General features: G+C 31.2%; 1 protein-coding gene across 2 annotated transcripts; it reads left to right on the forward strand.

Annotated features, from left to right (window-relative positions):
• The first annotated feature begins 507 nt into the window (after positions 1-507).
• Kal1 (anosmin-1 Kallmann syndrome 1) lies at positions 508-13,073 on the forward strand. 2 transcript variants are annotated; one of them, XM_090102041.1, is made up of 10 exons: positions 508-668; positions 1,191-1,390; positions 3,372-3,558; positions 4,761-4,959; positions 9,071-9,255; positions 9,637-9,779; positions 10,345-10,483; positions 10,816-10,960; positions 12,632-12,707; positions 12,860-13,073. In XM_090102041.1, exons 2-10 carry the CDS (start codon positions 1,238-1,240, stop codon positions 13,022-13,024), a joined length of 1,392 nt encoding a protein of 463 aa, XP_089958167.1. In that variant the 5' UTR covers positions 508-668; positions 1,191-1,237; the 3' UTR covers positions 13,025-13,073. The 2 variants fall into 2 exon arrangements, with proteins under 2 accessions (XP_089958167.1, XP_089958168.1); XM_090102042.1 differs by having other exon boundaries at positions 549-689.

Genomic DNA, 13,073 nt, shown 5'->3' on the forward strand with positions numbered 1-13,073 from the left:
CATATTATATTGCTTCTAATAAATAGTGACTTATATTCGATAGTTGTTTTTCAAAGCCAGTTAAAGTTATTACCTGCGTATAAAGCTGAATCAACGTATGCCATCATCATTAACTGAATACAGGCATCGTACTCTATTGAGCTTATCTGTATGTTAGAAGATAGTTTTTTCTAGATCTCTGTATATTAATTAAGTATATTACAATATACTACCACAAACTATAAAAGTTGAAACCTATTTCAGGAGTGAAAAGTATTATTACTATGTATAATTATTATTACTGATTATTACTAAAATTCCCACTCGTATAGCTTGATCTACAAAATACACTGCCTCAACAGTATAGTGCTTCCAGCCCATTAGACGCAGCAAGCGAATAAAAAAGGGAATTTCAAAGCGCTAGCACATACCGCGTAGCAGGAGGACGTGCATTTTTTAATTAGGAAACAGTTCGAGTAAAAGCAACCTTCCGTCATCGTCGCAGACAGGAAAGTACGGTGATGAGTATTAATGAAGCGGAGCACGGGACGGGCGAAGGCATGCGTACGCGCAACTCAGTGTTGCCGCGCATTTCAACCGGTGCATACACACGCATCACGCACGGGTCGATGACTCCGACATGCCAATTCATTGATACGGATTTACTTAATTAGTGTTTATGTAATGAGGTGAATGTTTATGATCTTGTGGTCGGTTTTTAAATATGATTTTTATTATGATGCAGTTTTGTTTGGATGTGCAGTGCAATTTGATTGCATATTTTTTAATTACAATTTTAAATTTAATACAATTATTATTAAAAGTGTTTTCAAACAACATAAATATAATTTGTTTAATATTATAAATTATGTAAGAACACCGTTGCAAATAAAATAAATTAGTTTTGTAACGAAAGAAAAACATACTCTACAATTTTCTTCCTAATGTCCATTATATGTGTCCAATATGACTATTAAGTCAATTATTATATAATCTCAATTCTCAATCATATATGTTGCAATTTTATGAAACAAATATAATAATCGCAAACAGTTCCAATTCATTATAAAACAATATAGTCGGATTCTCTTCCCTAAAATATCCATAATCACTAATAAGCACACTCTAATTTCATCTTGATCACATTTTATTAGCCATTACTCTGTCTTTATTACTTTTCATTATAATTAGATTGGCTTGTTTTTTTTCAGATGTTACAATTACACGTTTAAGCTATAAGTTTATGAAATAAAGCAAAATGAATACGAACATTTTGTTATTTATTGCTATTAGTTTTGTGCCAGTGGTTTTATCGAAAGCTGGGCGGTATTCTAGACTCCAAACTGACCCGTTATCGAAGACGAGATGCGATCTCATCTGCCTGGACGCGAGCAAGGAGACTAAAACTAAGGTAACAAACTTTAACTTTCACTAACAGAGTTATTAATCGAACATGACAAGAACATGTGTTTTGTTCGATTAACACGATATTATTTGTTCGATAAACACAAAATATCAAATATGTAAGCCTAATGAAAAACACTCAAAGAAAATGGTTCATAATATTATACAGCGCTTTTAGAATCAATTATTTAATTATATTATTGTAATAAAATACATATATACCGGTGAAATGTATGATATCTGTCTTGCAACGTAAAAATCTTCTATGATAGTCAACATCGAAGGTTTTTACGTTGCTTATCTCAGCCATTTACGTTACAAATATAAATCTAAACGTGTTTTATATAGCACGTGGTTTTCCCAAACAAAAACAACACTTTTCTCGGTTTCGGCTTCCAATAAATTATATAAAAAATTATTGGAATAATATCATTTTCTCTTTAATTATTAATATTTATTTAACTACTTACATAATATTAGTTTTATGATTATCGTTTTGCAAAAGCTTTCATGTTAGAAAAATATTGAAATAAACTCTCCAATAATTCTCATAGGTATACATATTACTTATATCATACTTCACAAATATAGAGCTTTTTTAATCTGCTTTCTTGTACGTAAATCCAACTTGCGTGTGTTAGGTGCTAATTAAGTGCTGACGTAAATATGAAGTGATATAGAATTTTGACAAGTCGACGTAGATGGAAGCTCCTGTTAATTAATATCATAATTTTGCTCTACACTAGTTCTCTTTACTCGATAAATAGAGTAGCAGTAGTGAATGCAGAGTTTGAAACTCGGTTATGTATAAGCGTAGAAGCAATTAAATTATGTTGATGCTGTACTTACTTAGATAATCACAGAATTGGATTCACTATTAAACTTAAATCTGACTTTAAAACAAAATGTAAACTTTAAATACATTGCATTATTTGTATTTTATTGGAAATAATCCATACTAATATTATAAATGCGAAAGTAACTCTGTCTGTCTGTCTGTTACTCAATCACGCCTAAACTACTGAACCAATTTGCATGAAATTTGGTATGGAGATATTTTGATACCCGAGAAAGGACATAGGCTACCTTTTATTGCGAAATATGTACCACGGGCGAAGCCGGGGCGGACCACTAGTTTGAAATAAAAATAAGTGATTGCATATACTAAACACTCATATTTTCATGTTAATAATTGTTATGGTATATTCATAACAATGTTTGACAGAAAAAAATATTCTCTACCAATTTAGAATCAAGTAATATGTGATGTAGAGCTTTGTGAAAAGTTATTTCAAGATTTAATAATTCAAAAAAAAGACTTTCTGTATTTTGTGCATAGTTTTTTATATATCTATCTAAAATTAACATTTCTATTGACAATCGATGAAAATAATTCCACAACATTAAAGTATTCTTCCAGAGCTGATAATTAAAGGCACAGTTACACTAAGCATGAGTCATTCAGTCTTCAAAGGAGCCATTATGTCTTGTTCATTTGCACTAACTATATTCTAATGTGCATTGTAACGGGTACACATAAACACCGGCTTTATTACTCGCATAGTTGTACTTTACACATTAGCATTTGTAGTTCTAAACATAGAGCTTTTACGTGTTATTTTTTTTATGAAAATTAGTCTATTTATAACACTATATTATCCAAAAATAACAAGAATTACAGAGCAATAAAAACTGCGTTTGTGTATCAAGCGCATGTACCATATAAATTACGCAATGTTATCAGATTAGAGGATTTATAAAATAATTGTTCCTACTCAGACTATCTTTAACATTGATATTAATATTTAATATATTAGCATTATTATGAAGAACGGAAACTATTTAGAATTCATATAATATAAAGAAAACTTAAATAAATAATAAATAATAAATACACTTTATTTAGCACCAAATAAAAACAGACAATATAACAAAAAGACTTAACTTCAGGAACAAATTGTATTTACATTGATTTATAACACCAACAGTGCCGCTCAGAATGCCGTGCTAAAGAGCTGAAGCCTGGCACCTGTCCAATATCCGACAACCCCAGGTGGCAGGCCGCGTGTGTGGAGGCCTGCAACCAGGACTCGCAGTGTGATGGCACCCAGAGATGCTGCAAGCATGGCTGCAGCTCGGTCTGTAACGAGCCTGTCGACTTGCTAACATTGCCAGGTATTTTTTAGCTATAGAGCAAATGCAAAACCGTATATGGTCTTTTGATTTATAGATGATATTTGAAAATTTATAAAATAATCCTACAAAAGCATAGCTTTGGATGATTGAACATCTTTAGGTGAGTCTATTATTCTCTACTTTACTAAGAATGTATTTTGATCGTATTGATTAAGTGGTCATTAATTAATAATACTTAATTGATCAAGCCATAACAGACTCAGGTGGTAAATAATAACAACAATTGAATAAAATTCCCCGTTGGATAAGTCGCTATAAAAGGAGGCATAATTATATACAAATTAGATGTAATCTATTTAAATAGCAGCTTTATTTAATAAGTTACAATGTGTTATTATTCGAGCATCAGATAAACATCTTCATCATAAAAATTATATTTAATTACTACTCTTAGGTATTTGGTAATTCATATTATGCCTAATTACTTCTGTGTCCAATTATGTGTTCTCAAACTGCGCCTTAAAAGAGTTTTATAGACTAATTGCGTAAGAATCTAAAAATAGAAAATTTATTTATATACTTAATATATGTAGCTGTTCTATTAATAGCTTAGCCTCTTTATTAAAGGTGCTATTCAACTAACGGCAACGGCCTGTGTGTATAATTTTCAGCAGAAGCTTTTACTAAAACATTTAAAGAACTGACTAATTTTTGTTCATAAGCCAATAAGCCAATTCTTCTGATAGGGACAACATTTTATTAATCTTTTTGATAAAGAAGCTAGTCTTTTAATTATTAAGGTAGTTTGCGACTTAGGTATATGAAGATGCATTGACATTCGTAGGTATACATAGAGACAGACAAGTTTTTATAGAACACTCTCTGCGGTGAGATCGTGGGATTCATATACCATAAAAATATTACAATGATTCGATTGTTCGATCATTCTTTTGATGTGTTCGTTTTATTACAATTGAATCGAATTACTTTTAAATCGTTAGAAAAAGTCTACGTCCATCAGCTATGAGAAACGAGAAAATGATTGAGATATGTTGTTCAAAATCCTGTTTAGAGCAAGTGCTAGTAGAGAATGCAGATTTCTGGATTTTACGTCAAGCCTGATTAGTCTGTTTAACTTTATAATTAAAAATGGCAGTGTATAAAATATGAATTTAATGAATAAGTTTACAATAAAATAAGTTCAAAGTACAATAAAATATCATTATATCATTTGTTAATAGGTCTTCCCGCGTTACCAAAAGTGGAAGAAGCAAAAGAAAGGCGCAAGTCTGTGTTGGTGAGATGGTCTGGTGGAGTGGGGGATTCTGCGAGAGCTGTACCAGGCAGAGTGCTCTATCTTTTGGAGGAACAGCATCATCTCGGACCTAAATATGAGGAAGCGAGATTGGGAGACTGGAACTTGATTACGAGGACCAATAAGTATGTACCTAGATTTGTTTATTTTATAATTGTATGTTTTGTTTTGGTGTTGTAATAAACGACTTCTTTGCAAAAATCATGACACATATTATTAAATATATAAGTTCTATTCTAACATTCTAATGATTGTCTCTACCAGCAGTAGAGTTGACCCTATTTGTTTACGTTTCTATTTAAACGAATTCTGCGTGAAGCCTTGTCGTTTTATGTTCCCGCACTATTTACCCTAGACATTAACCTCTAATTAATTACTATTGATCGATGAGAACGACTTATAATTGGAATTTAGCACTGAACTCTTTTGCATTGTACATAATTACAAAAATAAATTAAATAGGTACTGTAACTTAATTATTAGGTACTGAAAAAGGTCCTAGGTATACAATAAAAACAAAAAATAGGTAATCATCATATAAAATTGTTACATTAAGGTACCCACTTCTATTAGGTAACAAGCGCATTATCAAGCGTTTAAAATTTATAAACAACGCAGAGAAGATACTTTTCAACATTATTATTTCTTATCTTAATGACCTACCCATTCATAACATTTGCGCTAATATTTTATACCGATTAAGATGATAAAGACATTGTGAAATAAGCGATCCTTGATACGAATGTAGAATGCACTATCTAAAGCAAATTGTAAATCATGTCTCAATGTTGGCTCTTAAAGAGTAAAGCTACTTGTTTACTAACTTGCAACATTGTTAGCATATTGGCAGTTGGCACAAAACATCAATAATCATCACTTAAGCGGCCATTACCCACGAATGGTTAGCGCTCCACAGTTCTGCATACCATTCAACGTTTTCCAACAACACGTAATAGCAAAATTACTATGATATAATACAAATTAACAAGAAATTCCCACTTACGAATCGGTTTAAACAAATATGATCGATTGTAATAACAAAATGTTGTGACATTTGGTTTATGAGTCCATTAACAACATGTCCGATCGGTCATTGACTCATTCAGACAATAAAAGGTAAAGCTCAATTAAAGTTAATACGACAATAAAAATCCTTACTTTGCCTTTAATATTTAAACGCCTGTAAATTTAAATTTTTAACATAGCACTAAATCAGATTTAAATAAAATAGTATACCTACTAGGTAAGTGTATAATATAATAATCAATTATATTGAAAACAATCTTAATGTATTGAGCCTCTGAGCTATCTGTGGTTTTCCAAGAAAGGAATGATGAAATGATTACTATTTGAGATATATTTTGATTTATTATACCTAACAATTTTATAACATATTATTCATTTGGGTCATAAATGTATTACTACAATATTATTATCATTTACTCCCATATTATGAATGACATTTATTATTATTTTGATGAGGTAATTCTACTTTTGCACGCCTCATAAGCGAAGCGTTGAGGTGGGTACTACTGTCACTTCGCGCAAAACATCTGATTTTTCAAACTTAAATGTCTTTATGTATCATACATTGCACTTGTAAGATAATACATACACACACATATTAAGAAAAAACACTATTTTTAACGTTCATGATATTTTTGATGTCATTTTTGTTATTTAAACTAGTTAAAAAACAGTTTAAAAAGTTCGGTCTTGGACGTCCGTGTGTCTGTATGTGCGGATCCTTTTTCTTGTTAACACGATAGCGACCGAAATACTTTACTAATCGAGTCTTTTTTTTTCTCTTACGCTTGAGTATGCTCAGGAATAGAACCCTATCATTTTTCAGGGTCTGAATCGATGTGGTTTAATTGTTATTAAATAAACAAAAATAATAATTAATAAAATATTTATTAAAAAAAAATTATGAGGCGTGCACTTTTGGATTTTCCAAATTATTTAAATTTGCCTTAACATTTATACACTTGTACCGTCAGCGTTGCTGGCGTTGGTGACCACTTAACATCAGGTGGACCATCGGCCCTTTGCTTGCTCATTGCTCAACCATTAAAAAAATCGTTATTAGATTAGTCTAGAATCTAGATTATATTTGAGTAAGTAGGTACTACTACTTAATAGGTTGAAATCCGTCAGAATATAAATTTATATTCTATTTCTCGAAATATAGGCATATAACATAACAATGAATATACTAGATGTCTTGTATATTATACAAAACAGCAAAATTTATCTTTAAGACTTTCCAGTCTGAGGGTCCGTGAGTCGTTGAGTTTTAATGAGTTCTTTAGAAACTAAAGAAGTTACAAATGAAGTGGCTTGTTGAGATGGGGGCTGGTTCTTATTTAGTTTGATTATAAAATTATGCCTTAGGTATATATGTAGATATTTTATATTTTTAAATAATCATTGCAATAAATCACTTTGGATTAAATGATATCTATTTCATTTCAAGCTAAAAATAGATTCAAGTTATACTTGAAAAAAAAAAGGTATTTTTTGTAATCCATTGAACTCTGATTGAAATGTTAGTTGATATAAAAATTGCAAGGACATAAATAACACTCGTAAAGCCATAACAGACGGCGTGGTCAGTTCCGGCACAGACACTTGAATCGGCAATCGAACCCGGAACCCGTTTCAAATACTACGTGTTATTTTTTCAATCTCCTTTGTTTATGGAGATTATGATCAGTTTTATAAAGGCTCTTGATGACTTTCAATTTAAAGAACATGTATACATTATTTTCTCACAAATGGTAAGAATACTCAACAAAGACTGAACAGTTAAATTTGATTTTTAAATCGTTGCAATCAAGCGAATAAAAGGAAACCTTTATAAGTACTACGTTTGCTTCTAATTAGTACTTTAATTAGACGATAAGAAATGAAGCATGAAATGATAATCTGAAAAAGCAATCACACGAATCAAAGCGAGTTACAACAATGATGTATCAATTAATAAAATTGAATGCTTTCTAAACTGTCTTCCGTGTAGCGTGCAAGTTTTACATCACGACGATGCACAGAATTGCATCACTGATTATAAACACAACAATTTGTTATTCTAATTATCGATTCCTGGTATCATTTTTTTAACCTTTAAGCCGGCTACTCACGTACCTGCCGCAGGGGCGATATTGGTACAATCTCAGTTGGTCGGCGGTCGGAGCAATTTCAGTTGTTCTCAATTGCCCCTGCTTGCCTCACACATCACAATTAAGCAGCCAATTAAGGGTGCAATCCCAATATTGCCCATGCAGCAGGTAGGTGAGTAGCCGGTCTTAACGTGGTTAGCGCTTTGTTTGTATCGATCGACTGTCAATCAAACTTCTTAATTTGTTTCTTGGTAACTTTTACCTGCGCTTGCATTTTGTTAGTCTGGATGATTATTTCAAACATATAACAACGCTTTATCTTATTTCTGATATCTACAAGATAATCATGACTAAAATTAGTTTGCCGGTATTTTGTTTAGATTGTAGGTATTATGCGACTTTTTCCTCATCTAAGTTTTCTTAAACGCAGATAGATTAAGCTTTTAGCAAAGGATAATGTACGCTACTTTTAGGCAAGGTGATAGGACAAGTACTTAACTGAATTTAAAATTTGCGAGACATGTCTTTTTACTTTTTGTGAATCTGTATTTGAATACATCGTAAACATAAATTTTACTAAAGGTATGTTTAGCTACTTAAGTTTTGTCAACGTAGGAGGTTGTATCATTTATAAGCCTAAATGCATTAAGATAACTTTTTATTATTTATCACAAGCAACAATAAAACCTGTTCTCTCACATAACTTGTGGGCCGTTGATAAGCATGTGATTGATGATATCGAAAGCTAATTGATTTCAATTGTGTGGAGGAAGACAAAAAGCAGCAGTTTCCATTCCTGGATAATAGAGCTATTTATTAGAACATATAAAATATATTTTTTTTGTTAGAATAATAATTAACTACTCACATTTATCAAAAATATTGACGTTTTAATTTATTATGATTATTTATTATGTTGTAAATCAAATAATTTTTGTAAACAATTTAGGCGGTAATCTTTAATATTTGATAGCCCAAAAATACTTTATATGAAAATTCACTGTTAATTTATAAACGTATAGAATTACTTTAAGTTCTTGCATTCCTGGGAACAAATTAAAAATACACACCTACAAAACACGAACCATTTCAAGTTACCGAATCATCTTGTTTTCAGAACGAAAGTGTCCCTAAAGAACTTGCTGAAGCCTGGCCGCTGGTACCGCTTCCGAGTAGCGGCTGTCAGTGCTGCTGGCACTAGGGGTTTCTCGGAACCCAGCGCTCCTTTCACCCCACGCAAGGGACCTAGGCCACCACCACCGCCGAAGAAGTTGAGAGTACAACCAGTGCGGACTGAAAATGGTGAGCGTATTGTATGATATTCAATTGAAACTGAATGTATTAAAAAAAATTATGGTACGGCAAAGGACGCGGTTTCGAATCTGTTTTCGAATCTCGCCTTACGTTTTCTATTTTTTTTCCTAAAAAAAAACAATAATATTCAAATGTGTCTTAACTGTATAATTAATTGGTATTTTATTCATGAATTAGTCAATTATTATTTTTGAGGAATAAAGTTATGTACCTAAAAACTATGTTTATGTATTTTTAATTTTTATATTCTTTCAAAGTCAATAAATCATTCTCAGCCACATAAAGAGTAAAGCAAAACTCGTAAAAAATACAATATAGTGTACCCGAATTAAGATTGTTGTATTTAAACTACTCAATATAATGCTATAGGAACCGTCACAATAAGACTGGAGTGGAAGGAGCCCAGATCCGATCTACCTGTGATGAAGTATAAAGTGTTCTGGAGCAGACGAGTCCGCGGCCTGGGTGGAGAGTTGGATTCCGTGCTGGTCAATCACCAGACTGTACCAAAGGTATGGCAAGTTGAATATATCACGCGATTAATTAACGTCAAATTACTAGATACATCACGTTATGAATAGAGTTGCTCAGTTGCATGACGTGAAGTATGAAGAATGTCTTTAATTACTATGCAAAGGCTTATCAATATTATGTTATATATATTTCGAAAGGCGAAAGCAATATTTCAACAATATTTTTAATGGCACATTTTTCAAAGCTAGTTATTAGATACATATTCATGACACAGTGGAGTTATAATATGTATTATAAATTCGATTTTGATATAAGCACCACCTAGCTTTTTCTATATTATGTATGCTCTACATAATTAAGATCTAAAGCAGTAACTATGTCACAATGAATTGCAATTCCCTGAAGATTGTACATTTTATACCTAATTTAGAAGATAATGATGAGACATGAAATTATGGAAACCGCATTTAATTTTTTAACATTTTACTTTTTTTATTCAAAAGCAACCAGGATTGAAAGATTTTCAGCTGACTAAAAATTTTAGTTCATAGGTACCTAAATGCAATATTAGGTATATAAGATTCAATTACTATCTATTTCCAGGATCAGCATTCTGTCGAAATAAAGGATCTGCAGCCGAATTCTCTGTATTTCCTCCAAGTTCAAACAATAAGTCTGTTTGGTCTCGGAAAACTTCGCAGTGACAAGGCGGCCATTTTTTACAATACAACCGCAACTGAAGGTAAACAGCTATAAAATTTAAGTTGGTGAAAATGTAGACCTTAATGGTTGCCATTTAAACTCATAGGCGTAATTAATATAAAAGACAAAAAAATTCTTTACATTATATTCAGTCCTATATTTATTTCTATTTTCTTTGTATGAGATATTTTTATTCGTAATTTTAATATTAACCTACTTATATACCTACTTACTTACATACTATTTTTTCATATTATCATTGAATCTGAAAAGACTGTTGTTTAGGTACTTGTAGTTTTTATTTATATTCATGTTCAGAAATTATTGCACATATTCATGTGTGTCTAATATTATAATTTGTCAATTTTACAGAACGCCGGCCAGAACCTTTACTGAAACGTAAAGAAGAAAAGAAAATTAAAGCCGTAAGACTGAATAGGTTCTTGTGGGAAGATCATAAAATAAAGGCGAGGATTGCTTGGCAAACTGTGGCTAATAAGGATCAACAGCCAAAAAGGTATGTTTTATAAGCGTTGTTTATAAGCTATAGTCACGTAACTATGTTATACATACCGTGAAACCTGCTTACTTTGCCACTTTATCATGTGTCAAAAAGTTTGATTCGCTTTAAAAAAATATAATTGTATGAAAACGTAATGAGTAACCTGCACCTAGACGTAGTAAATTTCATGAAAATTTACATTATTACTAAATATCTATTTCATTTTTGTAAATTATAATATTTTAAGCATAAAAACAATTATGGCAAAGTTAGCTGTCACTTCTGGTAAATTTGCCATATGAAAGAAAAAATGAAATTTTTGGAGTTTATGAGGTTAAAAAGTAATATATTTGCACTCTTCCTATATCCCGTAAAATAAAGTAAAAACTTTATATTATTTAGCACTGGTAATTTAACTCTCTAAGAAGGTGGCAAATTCACCAACCTTTCCAAAATATTTCCTATATAAGAAGAAGTTAGGGTTAGGGTTGTCAAATAAAAATGTTTTCGTAGTAGGAACAATTTAGTAAAAGTAAAAAAAAACATAATCAATTACTTCTAGTTAGTTTCTTAACTTTGAATTGTTTTACATAATAAAACAAAAACAAAAATAGTATTCATTAAACTAACTAACTTTTTTTTAATATCACACATTACACGACATTCCTAAAAGATTTAAACAATGACAAATTCTTATTTATATGATCTTGATTGAATATAAAAATTGTTGTTATTTTAAACTTGATAGGAACCAATCCAATCAAGTTTTAAAATCCGTTTGTACACATTATTTCCTATTAGCTGTACTTTATGTGTCTCTATTTCTTTTGTGTGTGCAATAAATAATTAAATAAATAAATACCTTTTGTAAAACAACCTTCATTTAAGCACATGCACTGTGTATTTCATACCTGGCTACCTAACTATTTATATTTTTTTTTTCACCAGTCAGTAGGTTTTTACAATGACAATTTAATTAAAATATTCATCAGAAATTTTGTGGCAGCCCTAACCTCCAACAAAACATGGCAAAGTCACCATCACAGACGTTGTGATTGGGGTTGTTGAATTTACCAATACCAATTGCGAAGTAAAGGTAGCTTGTAGCACAGTAAATCAGCTTTTATTTAGCTAAAGAACGTTATGTTAACATAATATCAAAAAAATACTTACGTAGGCAATGCTTTTCCCGTTTGTTTTTGTAAAAGTTCCGGAGCACTAAGTTTCATACCGCCAACATTCGAAAAAAGTAACCGCCGAAAATGACATCTCAAAAACAAGCTGGGTTGCCACATCTCATTCGGTATTGCCATTTAACTCATAAATTTTACTATACAGGCATGCATAAATGACAAAAAACTGATATTAAGATGTGACTACACTTTTTCCCTCAGAAGTTGGCTATGGCAAAGTCTGCAACCGTTGGCAAAGCTAGCAGGTTTTACCGGTACATATTTAAAAATTGTTAAAGCGGTGCCTACCTGTAATTTAGATACGTAAATACTAATGTTTATTTTAAGTAAATATTGAATTGTTTGAACAAAAAATTATGTATCTAGTTGGTAAGCCTTTTTTAAATAAATAAATAAATAAATAAATATTGACTTAATGTCCTGTGGCCCCTATGTGGGCCAATTAATACCTAAGTATACATATAATTTTATAAAAGTTGTAAACTTATTTCAGATTCTATGTACATTGGAGAACATTCAAATGTCACCACCCTATTAGAGAAATGAAAAATCTATCAGCGATTACTGAGGTAACAATTTTACTGTAATTATACCTACGTATAATAGTAAGAATAAACTATTGTATTACTTGCATTGAAAAAAAAATGATATTGGTAAAGTGGTGAAGGTAGCAACATTATGTCGAATTTATATTTATTTATTTCTTCCTTTCTCTTTTCAGCTGACATCTTTCGAAATCTACGAACTAGATTATCACTGCAGTTACAAAGTGAATGTAAATGCATCTGGCAACACTATCAGCCCTGATTCCGAGTTCATACTAACAGTGCCTTCATGTGAATACTTCCAACGAAAAATAAACGCAACAATACATTGCAAGACCTGATGATAAATCTTAGTTACTTAGGATATTGTATTAAAATAGGTGCAAGACG

The sequence above is a fragment of the Colias eurytheme genome, chromosome 5 (assembly GCF_061535395.1).
Source record: "Colias eurytheme isolate Ceu_HAF_F1 chromosome 5, ilColEury1 Martin Lab GWU primary, whole genome shotgun sequence".
NCBI classification, from domain to species: Eukaryota; Metazoa; Arthropoda; class Insecta; order Lepidoptera; family Pieridae; genus Colias; species Colias eurytheme.

Bases quoted from the DNA above. Each gene is read 5' to 3' on its own strand.
- Kal1 (XM_090102041.1), top strand. From the start codon at position 1,238: ATGAATACGAACATTTTGTTATTTATTGCTATTAGTTTTGTGCCAGTG. The intron at 1,391-3,371 runs GTAACAAACTTT...TAACACCAACAG, and splicing joins GCAAGGAGACTAAAACTAAG to TGCCGCTCAGAATGCCGTGC. The intron at 9,256-9,636 runs GTGAGCGTATTG...ATAATGCTATAG, and splicing joins ACCAGTGCGGACTGAAAATG to GAACCGTCACAATAAGACTG.